General features: G+C 40.8%; 1 protein-coding gene across 19 annotated transcripts in view; it reads right to left on the bottom strand.

Moving 5' to 3' along the window:
* MICAL3 (microtubule associated monooxygenase, calponin and LIM domain containing 3) overlaps nucleotides 1-20,841 on the bottom strand; it is a 177,062-nt gene that overhangs the window by 110,749 nt on the left and 45,472 nt on the right. For all 19 annotated transcript variants that reach the window (XM_054052402.1, XM_054053503.1, XM_054052322.1 and 16 more), the window contains one exon: nucleotides 2,705-3,079. In XM_054052402.1, coding sequence (XP_053908377.1) covers nucleotides 2,705-2,968 — 264 coding nt within the window. In that variant the 5' untranslated portion in view covers nucleotides 2,969-3,079. The remainder of the gene's footprint in view (nucleotides 1-2,704; nucleotides 3,080-20,841) is intronic.

Here is a 20,841-nt window from a genome sequence, read left to right as displayed (position 1 = left end):
GGCAATCATGCCCTCCTCCTACCCCACTAGTTATTCACAGCAACTCCTGAGGTTTCTCTCTCATCATCAAACGAGGGAGAGCCATGCATGGCCCCATAAGTCTCAGCTTATCTGACATCATCTCATCTCCAGCATCATCACATGCCACTTCTACAATCACTCTCTTGATCCTATTTCTAGAATTCCATCCTACACTCTCTCTAGCTTGGCTTTGGTGCCTGAAATAGGCTAAACTTTTGGGCTACACAAGATCTCTAGCCAACTTTTCAGTCAAACATCATTCCCAGTATGCTTCACTCCTTTAACCCACTTTTCAACTGCACTTGAAGAGACGTTTTATAGACAGCTGGCTACATGTATTTCTTGAAAGCATATCCTTTCCTGGTTTCTTGTAAGACTCAGCACTCCTCTACATCTCCAATTGTTCTTTCAGAGCACTACCTGATAAACTGCTCTCATTTCTCACACTCCTCTCATTGCCAACATTCCACAGGTCTTCACCCGTCATCTCTTTATCATCTTCCTCTAGAATTTGCCTTTGCACCATCTCATTCACAGGCACTGGTTCAATCAACTTTTGCTTCGCTGCCATGGATTCACAGGCCTATTCCAACTCAGAGGTGACTACGTTTGTCCAACCTAAAACACTACTTTTCTGACATTTTCACATGGCTGTGTAGTTGTCAGTTCAAACCCAACATGATAAAACAAAGCTCTAATTTCCTTCTGAACTCAAATCACCACTTCCCTTCTAGCTAAGCGTCACATTCAATTTTCTGAGTGTCTTTCACAGCTGGATGTCAACCTCTACTCATATCTATTTTTTTCCTCATAATCAAGCACTATCCAAGTCATACACTTATTCTTCCATTGAATTACTTTTGTGTCGCATCTCTATTATTGATGCAACCTTTTCCTTAGTGGTGACAACACAGTCTTGCCCCCTAAGCTATATTCAGAGCCCAGATGCAAAAATCACGCTTTCAATCTATTACTTTAAGTAAGTTAAAACACTGCTACATTCTTCCACAGCTTGTTCAATCTCTTTATCATTGAAACTTAAGCCACCTGTCTTCATTTCACTGCCTTCCAACATGCTATTTCAGATCTACCCATCATGTTTCAATATAACCAATTCCTGAATCCAATGAATGCAAAGTGCAATCAAGTTTTCAGAAAAAGAAATTGGAATTTTTCTCCATGATGTCCATAGTGCTTGGAAGGTCTAATCCTAAATACATGCAAAAACTGCTACATTTATATACCTGCAAGTCTTTCCTTTCTTATCCTGCCCAAAAAAATACGAACGTTAGCAGTTGTTGGACTTTTGAAGTGCTGATGCCAGTGCCCACAATGATGACCAACACTGCCTAACTCTTTTATTGTTTTCCAAGTCAATTTATATGCCTCTGTTGTCTACAATCTGATTATCAAAGTTTCCTCTGTAAACTTTGAGGAAAGCACTATCTTTACAAGACCTAGGAATAAATGGACCTTCTAAGTGTTATTGTAGTAATTAATTATAAATGCCACCATCCATAAAAAAATGGCCACTGAAAAATAAAACAAAATACACAATCAAGAAAATACAACTCTCTAATATCTAGTTCGGAATTAAACTTCAATCATCACATCTGAAATGACTGGCATATTCTAAACAGGATATTATTTCCTCCTCACTTCTCTAGTGAGAATTAGTCATTAATTCCTCCTATTAAGATATTTCCTTCTCACAAAAGGTGAATATTCAAGAGAAGCAGCATCTATTGTGCTAAATGAAGGAGGAAAGAATCCTGTTCTAATTTTATCATATTCCACACTATCTTCCTTTTTAAAAAACAGAACAGTGCATGAATATTTAAAAAAATAACTTACTCCATTCACATTTTAATGAATCATATAAAGAACTGTTTTCAGTAACAAAAAAACCCCACCCTAAATAAATATGCTTATATCATACAGTTCTACAAGGCTGCAGGACAAATAGCAGCTCACAATAATTCAGGTTAAAAAAAAAAAAAAATCAATAAAAAGGGGATGTGTGTATAAAAGCAGGAATTCCTGCAGTGAATACCACACATACCAAGCTTTTAAACGGAACTGGTGTCAGTTTCCATAGCATTTTTTTTCCTCTGAACCTGGAATACAAGTGATTGCTTTCTAAATAATGGTAAATGGAATAATTTGCCTAATTGGAATGAAAGTTCACCTTTCTTGAGAGACTCATGAGAATTTTCAAATTAAAACTGAAAATTTCCAAACACTTCTTTTTTTAACTAGAATCCGACAGCAAATTTCATGTCCTTGTTATTGCCTAGTAAAAAATGCAAAAAGCAAAGCCTAGCAAGATTAAATAGTCACCAATTAAGATTTTCTAACTCATGTATAGTATCAATGTCATGAAAACTTAAAACCTAGAAACTTGCATGCTGCTTCTCCTGAATAAATTACAAATATTCTGGTCATTCCCAAGGATTTCCCTCATTCAGAGGGGCAGTCAAATTTGGCAGTAGCAAATGCAACTTTTGACCAAGAGTCAAATGCTAGAAACTCTGACTATATTAAGTAATATGCATGAAAACATTCCTAAATCTTCCCCGAGCTTATAACACCAGTCAAGCATCTTTCTAGATAGAGATATTTTTAGTGCATATTCCAGAGACAAACTGGCTAATGTCTCGATGACCATGAATGAATCTCTTACCTTCGTGTTGGCGCACGCTTTCCCCTTCTTATAATCCTTATGGCTGCCTCTTTTATCCAATTTGGCCCACAAGGCTTTGGCTTTCCAGTAGTTTAGCTTGGACTTGAGTTTGTGATAGAAAGAACGATAGTCCTTGGGCTTTAATTCTAGGTAGTCACAGAGCTCTTGGAAAGCCTTGAGAGTCCCCTTGCAGGTTGAAGCCTGAACAAATTTGTCAAAGAGAACATGAGCTTGGTTCACCTTCTCATTCTTACTTTCCTCCATGCTTCACACTTAGCAGCTGCCCCGGGGGCAGCTGTTCTCTTCCAGTCTTCCAGATTTCCCGATGTTGCTCTGCTGAGACACTTTCACCTCTGGCTTACAAGCATTATTAACCTATAAAATAAAAAAGAAAAAAATGTAACTGAGTTTACTCTTTTTATTTTCATTTCCAAAATAAGCCTGCTAAACTAAGAGCCCAGATTCTCAGTAACTAATAAAGCATTAGTCCTAAACAAGTCAACTGATCAATACCCCGAGGAACTCTGCCCAAGTCTACTGAAGCGGAGCCCTCCAAAGCTCACTAAGCCTCACTCCAGACAGTGCGACATCTCATCTCTGTTAAATCACAAAATACTTTACCTGATCCAGACCCTAGAAAGTTTCATCAAAAGTAATTTCATACGAACAGCCAAGACGTTACAAGCAGACTGGTAGATGTTATGTGATGTTTGGAAGTAGGCAGAGGTTTATTAAGTGAAAGATAGCCTTACTAGTGAAGCAGTCACCGTGATAACCAAATCACCGTGGTAGCATCACAGCAATGGTTACATGCTTGTCTTAAAAACACCACTACCACAAAGTACTTTAGGAGCTGGTATTCCATCAATAAAATAAGTTTTGGTTCCTTCAATATAAAAAAAATGTGTCTTCCCTCATGAGAAAAGAAGAAAAAGAATGGTATAGCAGATACCTGTCAGAGGCCTTGCAAACACTGCTTTTGTACAGTGACTAACAAACCCAGTGATGGCTATTGCAATCCTAGAAAGAAGTTAAATCTGCTAATAGCAATCAGATGCTTAAGAAAAGCTGACAGGACTGAAAAAAATGCCTGCCTGTGTTGCATCAAGCAGAAGAAACATTTCTGGTACCTATAATCCATGCATATATTCCCGTGAGTAAGTAAGTGGTGTAAAAGCGAAAAGTGGCTGATGCGTGCTCCTCATTAGATTCTCATAGCAGGTCCTCCACTCTGTGGTTTTCAGCTTCTTTTGAAATGCAGTTCTCTATAAAATTTTAGGTGATAGAAGGGGTCCTCAACAGATTAAATATGCTAACAGGATGTCTGGTACTCTCAGCTGCATTTCCAAGATCCCTCAGAAGCAGTCTGCAGACCTAGAGAATGAATTCTTTGGGATCACAAGTAGCAGAGTTTGTCTAAAGAATATATATGTTCCCTCCCTGCCTCTTTTATATATAATGAATCCCTTTCTTCCTTTTATACATAACACTAAGTTCATATATATAATAGATTACTTTGCTCTCTAAGAAAGAATAGTTCTGTTTTTCCTCAGACAGGAGGGCCGCATGGGAACATACGTGAGAATTATGGAATTGAAAGCATTTATGAAGTGTTTTTTGTCCTTTGTTTTTTTGCAGAGTATTAAGGTAAGAAAGGAAATATGTGGACTCGGATAAAACCTTTTAGATTCTGACCAGCTCTTTTCCTGCTTCAAACAGACAAGAAGCCAAGTCAAACATTACAGCTCATGTCTCTTCCCCTGCAGTATGACGGCTCTGTACCAGTATATTTGTGCTCTCCTGCATTTCAACCTATCGTGGTATTTATCACTGACATTTAGAACTAGCAAAGGAGACTAGGAAACCTTTACATGCAACCACAAACTGTTATCAAAAACAAAAATAAAATTTCCCACAGAAGCCACAGTACAACAATGGGTCATACCAGAGAAAGTGATTCTGACTTTATCAGGACAACTGGCTTCAAGGATTCAGCACAAGTGAAGTTGTTTATCTAACTGGCTTACAGAGATGCTGTGTCCGTATCAGTGCTCCCCACTAAGCAGACTCATCTAATTGCTTTCTTTATTTTTAATCTTCAGTGTTGTGAAGCCAGAAATGTGGTCCAGGCTTGCACCTTGCAATAACCATTGCACTACTGCAGAGATGTAAGACACTGCTTTAAGCCTGTGTCCCCTGCTCTGCCCTCCAGAAGAAGTGTTATAAAGAGCTCCAACAAATCACTTCTTGTCCTGAAGAAGTAATTTCAGTGTCTCTGTGTAATTCATAGAATCACAGAATGGTTTGAGCTGGAAAGGACCTTAAAGATCACCTAATTCCAACCACCCTGCCATGGGCAGGGACACGTCCCACTGGATCAGGCTGCTCAAGGCCCCATCCAACCTGGCCTTGAACACTTCCAGGGATGGGGCAGTCACAGCTTCCCTGGGCAACCTGTGTCAGTGCCTCACCACTCTCATTGTGAAGAATTTCCTCCTTATGTCTAGCCTAAATCTGCTCCTCTCCAATTTAAAGCCATTCCCCTAGTCCTATCACTTCTTTGTAAGAAGTCTCTCCCCAGCTTTCTTGCAGGTCCTTCAGGTATTGGAAGGTCGCTACAAGGCACCTCAGAACCTTCTCCAGGCTGAACAACCCCAACTCTCTCAGCCTGTCCCCTATGGGAGGTGCTCCAGCCCTCTGATCATCCTTGTAGCCCTCCTCTGGACCCATTCCAACAACTCCATCTTCTGAGGATTCCAGAACTGGACACCATACTCCAGATGAGGTCTCACAAGAGAGGAATAGACAGAACACCAGCAGTATGAAGCCTCATTAATCAGCACAACATTGCAAGTTGAATACTATTTTGTAATATGTTTTCCCCACCTCTTGCATCCCAGTTTACCACCCAAACACTCATTTTACACCAGTGCTTCAGGTGACTGACACTTTCTAAGAACAAGCAATAGAAGTTATAAGACCTGGATTGAGTGAGTGGCAATTTAATTCTGTTAGTTCACAGTCCCTCACTGATATATCCAGATACAAGGACAGAGGTTTCATTTCTTACTCTTGCTTCTATTTTAACTCCTTCTCCACAGGAGTGAACTGGCACCGGTTCTGCACTGCTCAGACTGATTTTAAAGTTAAAATCCAACCTACTAGAAACTCACTTCTTTGTGTTTGAGGTTTGCCAAGCCAGGAGATAAACCTGCAAAAGGAGGTCATTTTAGGCAGTAGAACCCGTGCAGCACCTCAATGTAGCAGTTCTGCCAACATCCCTTTTCATGCAGGCTGTGGACTCAGTTATGCCCACAGGTCAAATATGAAGGCTTCACAGTCATTGCAATTAGTCACTCCCCAGAACTCTGCATTCTTGATGCAAACACCCAAAGCCCTTGGAACTCATGAGCAATACATCAGAGATCATGGAAATTACAGGAGGCAAAGCAAGGGCAGGCAAGAATTATTTGCCAGGTTTCCAGGGTATTTGTTGGCTATTCTGCAAGTCTGCAGTACCCTGCATGTTTTGTCTCGAGGCAGCTGATTGCTGACTCAGAAGCTTCATAAATTCCTTGGCTGGAGTGGTGGGAGAGAAAGACAAAGCCCGTGAAAAAAATGCATGCAAGAACAGTGTTCGTGTTGCTATTTACAATAATAGCATGAGGTTGTCACTGACTCATGACTGCAAGTACGCTCAGGATCTCCAGTGCTTGCCCAGGACAAAAGGAACCAATGAAAAACAGACATAGGCAATGAATAATTCCAGGTGGTGGTTCCTTCCCATAGTCACCATGGATGCAGGAATATGAATATTTTACCAAATGCATACACAGAGAAAAGTCCAGTGGCCTACTTCTCTCAAATGCAAGAGATAGGAATTCCTGAGATTTTGCAAGTAATATAATGAATTTTATTGTACAAATCCAAGTTTCTGCAGAAAGTGGTGAAAATGCAGGGCTCCTACATCCCACGCCAATACACCCCCACCACAGGAATCACCCTCTACATTTCCCATCCTGATCTTGTCAAAAGTGCTCACTCGGGTAATTACTTGAGACTGAAAAAATAAAATATTGTGAGAATGTATTTTCCAATATTCCTCTCCATTTTTTTTCTGATGGAAATTATTGACTTAATTCCATCTAAATTCACAGCTTGTTCTGTCAAGCTTAAAACAACATTTTGAGTGAGTAAAAATCTCGCCAAAGTAACTGCCCAGTTCCACTGCCAATCCCAACCTTCTCTGAGCACAATGTAAATGCTTCCTTATATTTTGGTTATTTCACAGCCAGGCAAACACCACAGATGCACCCTTGACAGACAAATCTCTGAGAAGTCAGAGACAATCCACAGTACCATATAGAAACTGAAAGCAAGTTGGTCTAAAAATCATAAAACTACTGATAGCTCCAATAGCACTGATTTCCACTGATTTCATCCTTTCCCTAAATTTCCAGTTCCTCAACAGCACTCCCTATGCCCTTGTCTTTCTTTCACAGCCCCTCAGCTTCTGCCTAAGCAAAGCTCAGTAACATGCTCTGGAAACTGAGATTACTGCAGTACCTAGGCAGCCAGTACACACTTGCAACTTGGCTAGCAAAAGACTAAGCACAGATTATTGTTAAGCTTATGCTGCAGACAGTGGGGACACCTATTTTTGTCTCTCTCCTCCACCCAGCCTCCAGTCTTCTTGTAGGAAATCAATTACCTTTCAGATTTTGATTTCCTGTCAAATCTGGATGAAATCGTTCAGAAGATATTAAGGATGAACTGAAAAGCAGATGGACAAATGGCTCAATCCCGTAAGCCTCCCTTCTTTAGGAAACCACACTAAAAGAAGTCCTTACTCTAACAAATGAAAAAGCTCTGTTTTCATTTCCAGGATTTGATTTATTTTACTTTTACTGAAAACTAAAGAAATGAACTTTGCTACAATATGTTCATGACTTTCTAAGCTATCATTAGTATGAAAAAGCACAGGTTTAGGGCAGCAGTAAGACTGTGGAACAGATGGTATAAAGAGTACAATTTTGACAAGAAAAGTTAAAACCAGAACTGGCAAGTATTTTAGCTCCACATTATGCAAATAAGAAATTGGAAAGCAGGAGGACAAAGGCGTGGTTGCCATTGTTTCCAGCTTCCCTTTTATATCAGATGGAAAAAAGAAACTTTAGCACTGTCCACAGTATGTTTTAAAATGGTATTTATCTGCTCCCATTCATAAAATTCAACACTCAAGCAAATACTTTGGCAAGAAGATGCTTGCATTTTAAGACACTTGCTAAACTTGATTCGGTGGGCTTCTGCCCACCATACAGGAATGAGTATTTTGGGTCTCCACCTCCTTCCTGTCTACCCCCCTCCTAAGCTAGAACAAAAGTGGGAGAAAGAGAGATCAAATATGAATATGGGTGCAAATACAAGAAACCATTCTTAAGAAGATCAGAGCACATACACAAACAGTTCACAGAATTATCACATCAAGAAAAACTCAATCCAATAACTATTTTAAAATAAACGCAAATTATACCCAAGAACACAGAAACATATAAATACAAGAACAGTTATTAATATTTTGGGTCCCAAATTCATACTAAGGTACTGAACAAAAATGTTTATGTTGTTCATTACTAACAATTTAGGTGCCACAACATGTGTACTGAAAACATTAGACCTACCAAATAAAACCTATTATCTATACGATTTCAACAAACGCACTATTCTGCTGCTCTGTCCTTCACAACTAATCACAGCACAGTCCCTACGCTGAATGAACACCAACATAAAGAGGCCAAGAAACAGATCATCTCTCTTCTCTGGAATTAAAAAAATGAAATTATACCAAGAATAAGGTGGCTGCCCACTTGTAAGATGATAAGGAAATGGCAGGCCACCTGGATACGTGAAATTTATAAGATAAGCTTCAAGAGAACTACTAGGTTAAATGCCCGATACAGCCACATACTATGGAGAACCCTCATGGCACAAATCCTCATTAGGTAACCAGTAACAAATACAGTATCCCTTCACATTTAGCATCACCTCACCAACTACACATTTGGGAAGCTGGGACATTCTTTATGTCTTGGAACTGCCACCATTTGGTAAAGAATCACACAGCACTCTACATGTACAGCAATAGAGACATTATTTCTCAAAGTAGTAAGCGTGCTTTTATTCCAATGGCAACAAGTACTATAAGGTCTCTTCCAACCCAAACCATTCTATGGTTCTATATCCCACTAGAATCAAAACTCTCATGACAAACTTTTTGGAGTGAGCCATTAATGCAGCAAGTCATAGGAGCAACACCTAACTTTATAGTCCTCCCAAAACCCAATGACATACAACAAAGGCTCCATTTTTTATCCAGGTGGTGAAATCCATGCATCTTCCACAAATCCTCTTGAGAAAACACAAGTCCTTGAAACACAAATCTGCCCATTTCAACACAGGGAGCCCTCAGCCTATAAACATTTCCCCTAAGAACCATACCCCACATCTGCAGGCAGTCAGACTCTGGGCATTTTCTGATGAGCAACACACATCCCACCCCTAAGGTAAGTGCACAGTTACTCCACACTAAGATGAAGCTGACTTCATTACCAGGCTGAAGCACACAGAGGCTTCTCAATCCACCACCTACTAAGGCAAGAAGGCTGAATGTCAATCCCTCATTTGAAGTGCTTCGAAGCTGTTCTTGATGTCAGTTTTCAACACAGAAACACATCCTAAAGATACTTCCTACCCAGCCGGACTTCTGAAGAATTCTTCAGGCATTATCAAATAACCTGAGGAAAGCTCCTATACAAAAAAGAGGGGCCTCTAATAAATGACTGGAGTGAAACTTCCACAAAACTTTATCCCTATGACTTCAAATGGGGATAAAATAAGTTAGTTGCCTTGGCACATAGCAAGACATATCAGCATTTGACATCTTATAGGACCTAGATTGATTCACCTTTTTGAGTCATCAGAAACATCAACATCAACATTTCTGAGCCACTAGAAAAGGAGGTTTTCAGAAAAGCTTTACTGAACTTTAGACGACAAGAGCATTGTTCTGATCCCATTAGAAATGTTGAGCAGAATGAAGACTGGAGGCTACAAACGTGCTCTAACAACATCTGCAGCCCAGTGAGCCAAGTTCCCCAAGACCTTCAGGTTCTTACCAGCACACTGATCGCCTCAAGCCATTCCACAATACAGTGAGAAAACAAATAGAACCCATATATATATATATATATATTTAAGAAGAAATCTCAAAAGAAATTCCCTTAATGAAACTCAGATGAGCCCACTTTTTAAAATTTATGTAAGTGATGACTTCTATCTGTCAGAACCCAGAACCAAACCACAGACTGCAATGTTCACAAAAGTTAATGCTGGAAAGATAATCAAAAGGGACACGGAGACAGTTACAATCAAGTGATCTGCAAGTGACAAAAGGAAAAAATATCACTCTTTAAAGAGCACATAAAATAGTTAATGAGATTTGAAAAGTTAAAAGTCTAGCACCTAATGGAGTACATGCTTACCTTTTATTACAAGCAACAGTTTCTACTTCCGTTCTCCCTTTTATTACCTAATTCTGCCTTACACAGGTCAAAGATCACCAGTCACATAGAACCACAGGGTCCAAACTAGGCTGAATTTACCCAAGCCACCTTCATTTGGGTCAGAGAGAAGCATCTCAACACCTCAGAAGCAAACCTGAAGATTGCTCATCGTGCCAGCACTCATTCTATTCAAGGTAGATGGCAGCACGAACATATAACTCCAAGGCTCACTCATCAGTGGTTTGATAAACACCAGACTCTCACAAAACAAAGAACAAATATTCCACTTATAGATACTAAAAATGTACATGGGAAGGCAAATTTTATTTGTTCTGCTTCTAACTCTCAGCTGTTATGGGTATGGAAAAGAGGCAGGCACTTTCTCAAAGGAAGTGGTAGAGAAGGAAGAAAAAAGGATTAAAAGATTCCTAATTCCACCCTCCACATGCACTGGACTAGCTATGGCATCACAAATTGAGTGCGTGGCCTAGAGCAGTTCAAAGAGATTACTTAGTGGATGTATATCCTGTTTCTGTGGTGGGAAGGCTGAATATGGAAAGAAGGAGGACTTAAAAGTTTGAAATTATTTTTCCTAACACAGATCTTGCAAGACTGTCTTGGGAGCCAAGAAACCTAAGTAAACAGACATATGAATAAAAGAGCCATAATGATTTCTCCAACCCACAAACCACTTCATTTAGAAGCTGTTGAACTTCAAAACCAAAACAAACTCCAAGCTTTATGCTAGAATAAGTCCAGGAAGGGCTGGAACTATGCTACCACCTTTGGGTGCAACCTCAGCTTTTATAATTGCCAGGTAAAATATACATGCAGAGCTCAAAAAAGCCCTAAGAAACTGGACTCTAAACTTGGATCTCCAGGACTGCCACCTCTTTTCCTTTAACCAGAAAGGTCCGATCAGGAACACCATCTCATGGACTCATCTGCAGGTGAAGATGAGCACCTTTTTCACTACCTGACACATGCCTTCACTTGTCACTGTTAATATACCTGTCACTCTGTACCCCATTTACCATACAGCCCAGTCTGCTACTGCTCTCAGCCACATACGACAAATAAAGCCAAGCTACACCAGAACGGTGACTCCCTCAGGCTTCACTACTGCCAGAGAAAATCCCATGGTGAGTTTATAACCACTGCTGGGTGTATCTTACTCACATATCTCAAATCACCACACCTAGCCTCCCTTTCTTCTTAGAAGTTATGCACAAAAACGTGTGCTATGTAATCTCTCTAAACACCTAAAACTAGAAACGGCAATGGCAAGGACCTCAATCTAGGGTAGATGCAACAGGCTGTTTCTTGATGCTCCACAGGCCTGTATTGTCCTCCCACGTTAGTCACTAGATTTGACCATAATATACATCAAGTAACTTCATTTCATTTTGCAAAAGCAGAGAATAACACCCCTCATGAAGAGCACTACTGACTGAACAGAGTTTGAACATGACACAAAGCAGGACTTGAAGGGAATGCTCTTTTTTTGTAACTACTGGCAGATTCAGTATGGAGCTACAACTCATCTTGATGCTAGAACTTAAATTTGTTTGGGCTCTTAAGCCATGGGGCTTCTAGACAATAGAAGAGATATTAAACATGTCCAATGGACTCAACATTAAATCTGATTCATTAGATCACAGAAAGAAAAACACACAATAATCCTATAATTTTTATTGCATAAGTTAGATCATTGAATTGAGACCTACTCCACATATTCCATAAACCTCTTCTATAACCTGTCCCAAGCTGAATTCCTGTTGACATGTTTTCATTTACAGGTGGGGAGGAGAGCAGATCTACTCTAGCCTTTCCTCAAAGCACTCTCTTACTGTAGTTAGATCTTGGGAGTTCTTAATTTGACAGAATCTTAAACTTAGTTTAGTTTTAAATCTTGATAAATTTTACTGATTTTAGTCTTTCCTATGCTGACGATAATACCCACTCCTTGTGCTCTGCTATGCGCCATAATCTTTAGTAACAACAGTCTTAAAAAGCAAAGCAAACTGCAACCCTTAGCAACTAACAAACTTCACTGCAAGACTGTCAAATGACAATTGATTAAATCATCCTGCATGTCTAATGCTTCCCACCATTCATTTGCCCATAGGTACAAGGACAGCTTTTACCGGGAGACAAGTATGTGTTGGAAGCAAATAACCCCCTGAATGTTTTGTCTAAACTATGACAAACAGGTAGAATGAAGAAGTTCTTGTGCTGCAAAACATACAAAAACCTTGACAGGTGATCCAGATTATAAGTACAGCACGGCAAAATCAAAACTTTTAACATCCAGCTTTCAGCTCTGGACATAATACCATTTGCACATACCGTTACATAACTTAAAAATAGTAACCAGGCAGTATGCTCCCCACTTGGCCGGACATTTGACTCTCGGTAAGTGCTGAAACCGTTTCAACTGGCCAGATAGCGATTCCTCTCGAGCCGTCGAACACACAAGAGATGCCTCTCTCAGCAAAGACCATGCCAAGCTCAATGCCTCAAGCAAATGAAAATCTGTTACGAAATCAGTTAGAGGAAAGAGGTGGAGGCAGTTTTGTGATTTACTCTCCTCTCCCCGCAGCTTTGGCAAGCAGTTTCTGAAATGAGATGGCAGTCATCAGTTACAAAGGCAGACATTACTAGTCTGCTCAAATACAGCTGCACTGGTGGGGACGTGAAAAGACTTGGTACGAATTAGTCAGAGATTTAATCCATTCTAAGTGTAAGGATGCCATTCAGCAGAATTTGTTCCTAGTAGCGAGCACACATAAAAGCTTCTCTCTTTGCCTTTCATCCTCAAGGACGTTACTGTCTAGTCTTTTTAATTCCATTCTCCTTTGGATAAAAGCCATTCCTCTGCAAGGGTATCTGGGGGTCTGAGGCAGATATCCTTAGCTGAACCACCTCCCAGCTACTGGCAGAAAAAGTTGTGCTATGAGAGAGCACGAGCACCTCTTTCACATAAAGCAGATCTCAGAGCCCACATCAAAGGGCTTACAATCACTTTTTGTGCGACACATCCACAAACACCTCTTTAAAAATAGCACCCTGTTAAAGCTCTCAGTGGTCATGGAGAAATACCACAGCGGGAAACAACATGAAACATCCAGTGAGATTGGGCAGCTGTGACGCAGTGCTTTGCCACTATGCCGTGTGCACGCTGGCATTTGTCTTGTAGGGCAGCTCAGGACTTACAGTGGCAGACAAGTCAGTTCTGGACCTCAAGCTCAAACTGAGTAATGTCCATTTCATATCAACTCCCTCCATCTGGTATTTGAGCACTAGCCAGACTAATCCTTTTTCACAATGCTTTTAATTCAGAAAGGAGAAGGGGAGAGAGAGACTAAAGGTAACTCATTACTTTCTCGGTGATAATACAAACAAGCTGCTAGCTTATCTGAAGACAGGCTTTAACTTCAGAATTGAACTGACAAGTTCTCTTTAAGAAGATAAAGACTGAAATTAAGAAATAATTCCTTCCATTCACTCAGCTGCTGCTTTCAGGCTCATTCAGCCAGCATGGACTGGTGACAGAGCACTGCTCTGTAAACCAGGGCTGACCAACATTGGTGACAGAACCTCAGCAAGACAGGGGCTGCTTTCCTGGAAATATATACAGTGCTGTGCACAGGAGACCACAGTGTTAACTAAGTTCCTCTCCAGAAAGAATGATCTGGGGCCTTCAACACCTAGAAACTACCCTCCCTCCAGTTGCTCACTGGCATTAAACAATTTAGTATTCACATATTTACCACTAGCTTATGCTAACAGAAGCATATGCTGTCATGAAGACAGCTTTTTTTTCTCCAATTTGAAGACTAAGAAATGTAAGGAATTTGCTCTTGACTGCCTTGGAGGCCACCAGTGGAATCTATATACTTACTCTCTCCACTCCCATGTCCTTCCCCATATGTACACCCCAGAAATTATGAAAAGTAGCATTTTCGTCATGGACCCAAGAGATCTGGTTGTCAGGAAACATTTCCTATTCCATGAGGTAGACTGGAGAACTCTTTGCCATTTGAATCTCCAAATACTTTGAGTGTCCACCCTGAAAAAGCAATGTTTGCTTTTAAGCTTTCATTTCCATAACATCCCTGGTTTTTCAGTCATTCTGAAAGTGATGTGGCTTATTTCCCTCCTATGGTTGACACCACTGACTGGGCATGCATCTCCTACAGTAAATACTGAACTATGTTCTGTAACTATAGGAGATAATTTGAGAACACTCATTTGGAAGAGCAACAGGCAGCAGAAGGATCTGAGACTGACAGAAATGGCCAATTTCCTGAGTCATGTTCCACTGTGGCAACTGAGATTAGCAATGCTTTTTGTCTCATCCCTGTTATCAACCCAGAAGTTTCTTCCTGAACCCAGTTTTTATGACCAATAACTTTCTTTTCATTTCAGACCAAGATTATATCTCTGTTCCTGTGATGATACTGACTTACCATTAGTTCTCTCTCCCTTCCTACAATGCCACATCCTCTCTCAGTCCTTGCTATACTAAGGTTAAATCAAGTTCTTCTAGTTTAAGACAGGCACGCTTTTCCTTTGTCTCCCGAGGACTGCATTGTTGAGTTTGAAGTGGATATATATTCTGACAATTCTGGGATTGCTTTGACCTCTTCCATGACTACAACCTAGTTTTAGTATACATTGCAATGTACTCATTGATGGCAGGGATCACTATTCCTCCTTCCTCGGTCATGTCCAAGTCAAAGGATAGCAGATCTTCCCACTATTGCTTTTGTGGTATTGAATTTAATTTCATATGTATCCCATAAGTTCCAGTTATTTCTACAGAATCGTAGAATCACTAGACTGGAAAGGACTCACTGGATCATCAAGTCCAACCATTCCTAAACCATGCCCCTCAGCACCTCATTCACCCATCCCTTAAACACCTCCAGGGAAGGTGACTCAACCACCTCCCTGGGCAGCCTCTGGCAGTGCCCAATGACCCCTTCCGTGAAAAATTTTTTTCTGATGTCCAGCCTGAACCTCCCCTGGCGGAGCTTGAGGCCATTCCCTCTTGTCTTGTCCCCTGTCACTTGGGAGAAGAGGCCAGCTCCCTCCTCTCCACAACCTCCTTTCAGGTAGTTGTAGAGAACAATAAGGTCTCCCCTCAGCCTCCTCTTCTCCAGGCTAAACAACCCCAGCTCTCTCAGCCGATCCTCCTAACAAGCCTTGTTCTCCAGTCCCCTCACCAGCTTTGTTGCTCTTCTCTGGACACACTCCAGAGTCTCAACATTCTTCTTGTGGTGAGGGGCCCAGAACACAGTATTCAAGGTATGGTCTCACAGGAGGAGAATAACCTCCCTGGACCTGCTGGTCACGCCGTTTCTGATACAAGCCAAGACGCCACTGGCCTTCTTGGCCACCTGAGTACACTGCTGGCTCATGTTCAGATGGCTGTCATCCAACACCCCCAGGTCCTTCTCCTCTGTGCAGCTTTCTAGCCAGACTTCTCCTAGTCTGTAGCACTGCAAAGGGTTGTTGTGCCCCAAGTGCAGGACCCAGCATTTGGCCTTGTTAAACCTCATGCCATTAGTCTCGGCCCAGCGGTCCTGTCTGTTCAGATCCCTTTGCAGAGCCTCCCTACCCTCCAGCAGATCCACACTTCCACCCAGCTTAGTGTCATCTGCAAACTTGCTGAGGGTGCACTCAATGCCTTCATCCAGGTCATTGATAAAGACATTGAACAGAGCTGGACCCAGTACCGAGCCCTGGGGAACCCCACCTGTAACTGGCCTCCAGCTGGAGTTAACTCCATTTACCACCACTCTCTGGGCCCGGCCATCCAACCAGTTTTCAACACAGGAGAGTGTGTGCCTGTCCAGGCCAGAGGCAGACAGTTTTTGAAGCAGAATGGTGTGAGAAACTGTGTCAAAGGCTTTACTGAAGTCCAAGAAGACTACATCCACAGGCTTTCCCTCATCCAGTAGTCAAGTCACTTTGTCATAGAAGGCAATCAGGTTAGTTTGGCAAGACCTGCCTTTTGTGAACCCGTGTTGACAAATATCAAGTTAGTCTTAATGGAGTAGCAACACCCCCGCTCCCAATCCTTAAAGAACAGGAACAGTAATCTTCCTCTGCTGAACCAGTTCCTTCTCCTTTTGAACACAATTGGGTACTTTCTGTTCCCAAGGAAGATGCTCTGAAGTGCAGTACTCATTCCAATTCCAAGCCTTACTCATTTTCCCAACTGAGCAGCATCAGCTATGATTAGACTTTCATGTATACATGACACAAGCATGATGCATTCAGTAAAATCTATGATGCCCCATATAGAGCTATCAATGTCATGAGAAGTGTCATGTGTTCACATCCCACTGAGCTTCTTGCAGGTGTAGTAGAGGCTTCAGAATATTGTTGTTTCTTAGCAAAGAACTACATCTTACATGGGAAACTGAGTGACTTGAAGTGCTAGAGCAACAGAAGTGGGATGAAACAGAGTGCCAAGGCTATCAGAAATCCACCTGATCAGATTTTGAAGGAAATAAATATGATAATTGGATATAGCAGTCTCTCCAGAAAAAAATGTGCAATAATGCCACTAGTCAGGAGACTGGTAAAGCTCTGAAATCCTTCTCATGGAAGGATATACAGTTCTGCCTTCCACGAGCTGTTAGGCTAGTAAAATTAAGAGAACTTGTGATCAGCTCTTCCAGTGTCTATCTCTTGCCCTATTTCTAGCAAGGTAAATAAAAGGGGTAGAACATCTCCGATAGTGGCAGAAGTAAAAGTGTGTGTTAAGTTTTAGACTGAAACTCAGTATCTGAAACCAGAGAAATGGGCTTCTAGAGCACTCTTCCATGAGAAAAGCCCAAGGCAATTAAAGACCTATTTTATTAATGGACAACAGTTTTCTGAAACTGAAAATGATCAGATCACTCCTAAGTTTTGTGTCCAAACTAATCCAGTGATTCAATATTACTGTACATTTGTGAACGTGACAATATATGCAAAATTAATACACCAATCCAGAATCAAGTGATCTTAATGACTGCAAGACTGCCCGCATAGAAAAAAAGCTTTATTGAATGTTCATAATGCTGCACAGAATTATCAGCTTTCAAGGTTTCAGCTGCATAAAGATGAAATTTCTGTCAAAGCAGCTGATATTGTAGCCATTTCTCTAATGGCCTGTCCTCTTACTGACATCCACGTTCTTTGAAGTGGTAAGAAGACCGAGGGAGGTGACTCTAGTCATTTGAAACTCCATTTCCTTGCCAGGATGGATGAAATTTCGCTTCTTCCTCTATTTGAAAGAATTACAGCCTTGAAAGCTGAAGGTGGCAAAAATCTTCCAGAATTTTGCCTATGTGTGTAGCACTGAAAGAAACAGTGCTGTTACTAGAAGGCTTGTTTGGAAAGACAGGAAGGAGGTTCATACAATCCCAAGGAAACTGTGCTTTTAGTAGTGCGCCAGGGCACAAAAGCAGCATACTAAAATCTGCTGGTACACTCCTGCATGTTGTTTACTATGAAAAATAAAATTTGGATGTTGTTTTACCCCAAAGGCATAGAAAAACTTCAGGCAATTTATGCCCAAGCTGTGTCCCCAAAGCTAATAAAGGAATGTAAGATGACTACAGGCTACACAGGCATAATCAGTTCACCAAATTACATCAGGGAATTTAAAGGATAAGTACTCTTCTAGCACTCCGAGTGTGTAGTACATTGTCCTGGAGCCCGTTATCCCAAAAGAAGAAGAATTATTTCATGTGTCTTTACACTGCTCTTACAAAAACACCTAAAATACATCAACAGTACCATTAATTCAAGACTGCTCTAACTGGAGTTAGAATAAGCTTGGTTTTCCCTTTTCTACTGATGCTATGCAACAGGGACTTCATTTCTATTATTCTCCTAACTAACTCCTCAGATCTGACAGTAATACAGCCACTAAGCAAATTGGTAGGGTCTCAAGTTGAACAGAAAGATCAGTATTTATACATGTCTATTACTTCAGTCCAGAGTTGTTGGCACATCCATAAAGAGCCACAGACTGAGACATGCTAGTATCTTAAGAGAAATAGAAAACAAAAGAGCAGCAAGTTTACAGTATCTAGCTCTAAAGAAACCTGAAGCTATGTCCTTTATAAGCATAATACAGTATTGTTCACTGGATACAAGAGACAGTACCTTCTGTAGTTTGGATTGCTACCTGTTGAAGTGCTTCTGAGTGCACCCATGACCATTAAACTTGCTACCTTTGGAAAAAACAGGCTGTCGGTGTATTGTATAGAGTGTCTCGGAACTCATCTCTGCGCTGTGTAACCCTAAGGTTACTCAACATTCAGATATATCAGTAACTCAAAAGACACACTGGAGAGAACAATTCTCCACTCCATGTACTCAACACAGCACTTACTGCCTCTGTGTGTCCATATCTAAGCATTAGACTCCCATGCAGCTCCACTCCAGGGGACAAGGCAATTCACTTTTAGCAAAGCTATTTACTCATTATACCACATTACTTTAACATCAGCTTATGTAAGTAAATTAATAGCAAGGTAACATCTAATCAAAATGGCTAAGATCAGTCCACTGCTATAAATGCTGTTTTCCAGGGAAGAATTTAAAGCAGCATAGGGAATCTCTGAGGGAAGCTGACAATACAACAAGGGCTACTTCCAGCAAGGCAAATATGGATGCAAAATATGTGCAAACAAACTCAATCCATTATCTAAGATGCGTTTGTTTTTCACCTAATAGCTAAACATCACACACCAACCTGTGCCCACAGCTATTAGAACTCTGCCTCAGGCCAGCTGAACAAGTTTTAGGTATAACATCCACAGACATACCACGCTTCAAGGAAAAAAGACCACACACAAGATCAGCTTTCCTTTCACAGAAAAGCAAGCATGCTTTCTGTCTGGAACATCCAGGCAGGATGGTGCTCTTTCTCAGCAGTCTTTTCTACAGACAGGATTTAGCATAGAGAAACTTCCAGCATGCTCTTCTTTTGGTTTCCTCCACTGAACACAAGAACTTAAAATCCATTCACAGAAAAAGAGTCAACATGCATGAAAAGAAAAAACTAGTCTGTCTCATCTAGGCCACACTCAACATGAATCAGTACTTAGTTGACCTTGGCAGTATGAAACTGAAGGACTGCCATGCCATTAAGCTTTCCTCAGATCAGTATATTTCACTGCAAAAGAAGTAGGATCATTTCTGGTGGAAATGCATCCACGTTTCCTTTTCTCTTCTTGCTTAGGGAAGTCAACTGGCTGTGGATTAGAGAAGTGCAGCGAACTGTTTAAAACTCTTATTTAAGGAGTGGGTCCAATTAAGAAACTGTGAGACAAGAACCACAAAAGAATCAAGTTTGGAAAGGATCTCTGGAGATTGCCCAGTCTGATCCCACTGCTCAAAGCAGAGTCAGCTAAAACAGGTTACTGAGGAATGTGCTTAGTGAGGTTTTGAGTATCTCCAAGGATGGAGTCACGAGGGATGCTTTAAACCTAACATATCCCTTCCAGCAGACAGACCTGCATATTTAACCTCCAGGCAGATTAATTTTTATGTAACCAAGCAATACAAGAGACCATAGATGCTCAAATCCCAGCACACATGACCCTAAAAGGTAAAGTCAAGAAAGCCAAAAGCAAGGAGTCACTTTTTGCCTATATTCATGAAACTCTTAAGCTCCTCAGATTTCCTCCTTACCCTAAAACAAAATTAAGTGTTTATTCCCAGGCCTCATAGAACATTAAACAAAAGAAAGTTTTATCCAGGAAAATAACACATGAAACTACTCTCTAGTAGATGGAACTATAGCTGTGAATCCCATTTCACATTCTACTTTCTAAACAAAGGCAATCCCTAGCCCAAGGGTTCAACTAAACTGCCTCCTCTCTCTCGTAAATAGTTCTTACTGGCCAAGTCTGGCAGCATCTGAATTTGCAGTACACGAGCTCTGGAAGAATCAGAAAAATAACACTGAAGAGGACCTCAAGAAATTATTATCAACTCCCTCTAAATGTTAACAGCTGAAGATGTGAGTTTCTTTATGAGCTGCAGTATGAGAGGTACCTAACGACATCAAAAAGGATATTAACTTCTAGCAACAAAAAAAGGAATCCATGCTATATTTTCCAAGGGTAGAGTGTAATTCCTGGCAGTGGGACCACAACAAATAGCTATTCAGCTGGCAACTGAACCACGAGGTTTTAAATAGAGAGTTCAAAGCCAAGAGATTATTCTCTTATCCTGTGCTGCTAGTATTACAAGGTTGCAAGGAAATAATACTGATGTACAGAGAGGACGAAAATATGTTTCAAAATTAAATTATCTGCCTTTGCCTTTACAAAACCACATCATGCAATGTGTCAATAGGATTTAAAACACTGTATACGTGTAGAATCCAAAGATCCGTGGTTCAGTTTCAGTGCAGTCTAGGGGCTTTAGTTCTTGCAGGGTTGTCATTCTAATTTTGACATATGAAGAATTCTCTCATTAAAATAAGGTTTGCCTCTGGGATTATAAGTTATTTCTAGTGTCAGTTCATGGTAGTTACTCACAAGTTCTTGGGAAAAC

This window comes from Cuculus canorus, chromosome 1, assembly GCF_017976375.1.
Source record: "Cuculus canorus isolate bCucCan1 chromosome 1, bCucCan1.pri, whole genome shotgun sequence".
In the NCBI taxonomy this organism is placed as follows: Eukaryota; Metazoa; Chordata; class Aves; order Cuculiformes; family Cuculidae; genus Cuculus; species Cuculus canorus.
The sequence above is the reverse complement of the archived record's forward strand: the minus strand, read 5'-3'. Positions and strand labels throughout refer to the sequence as shown.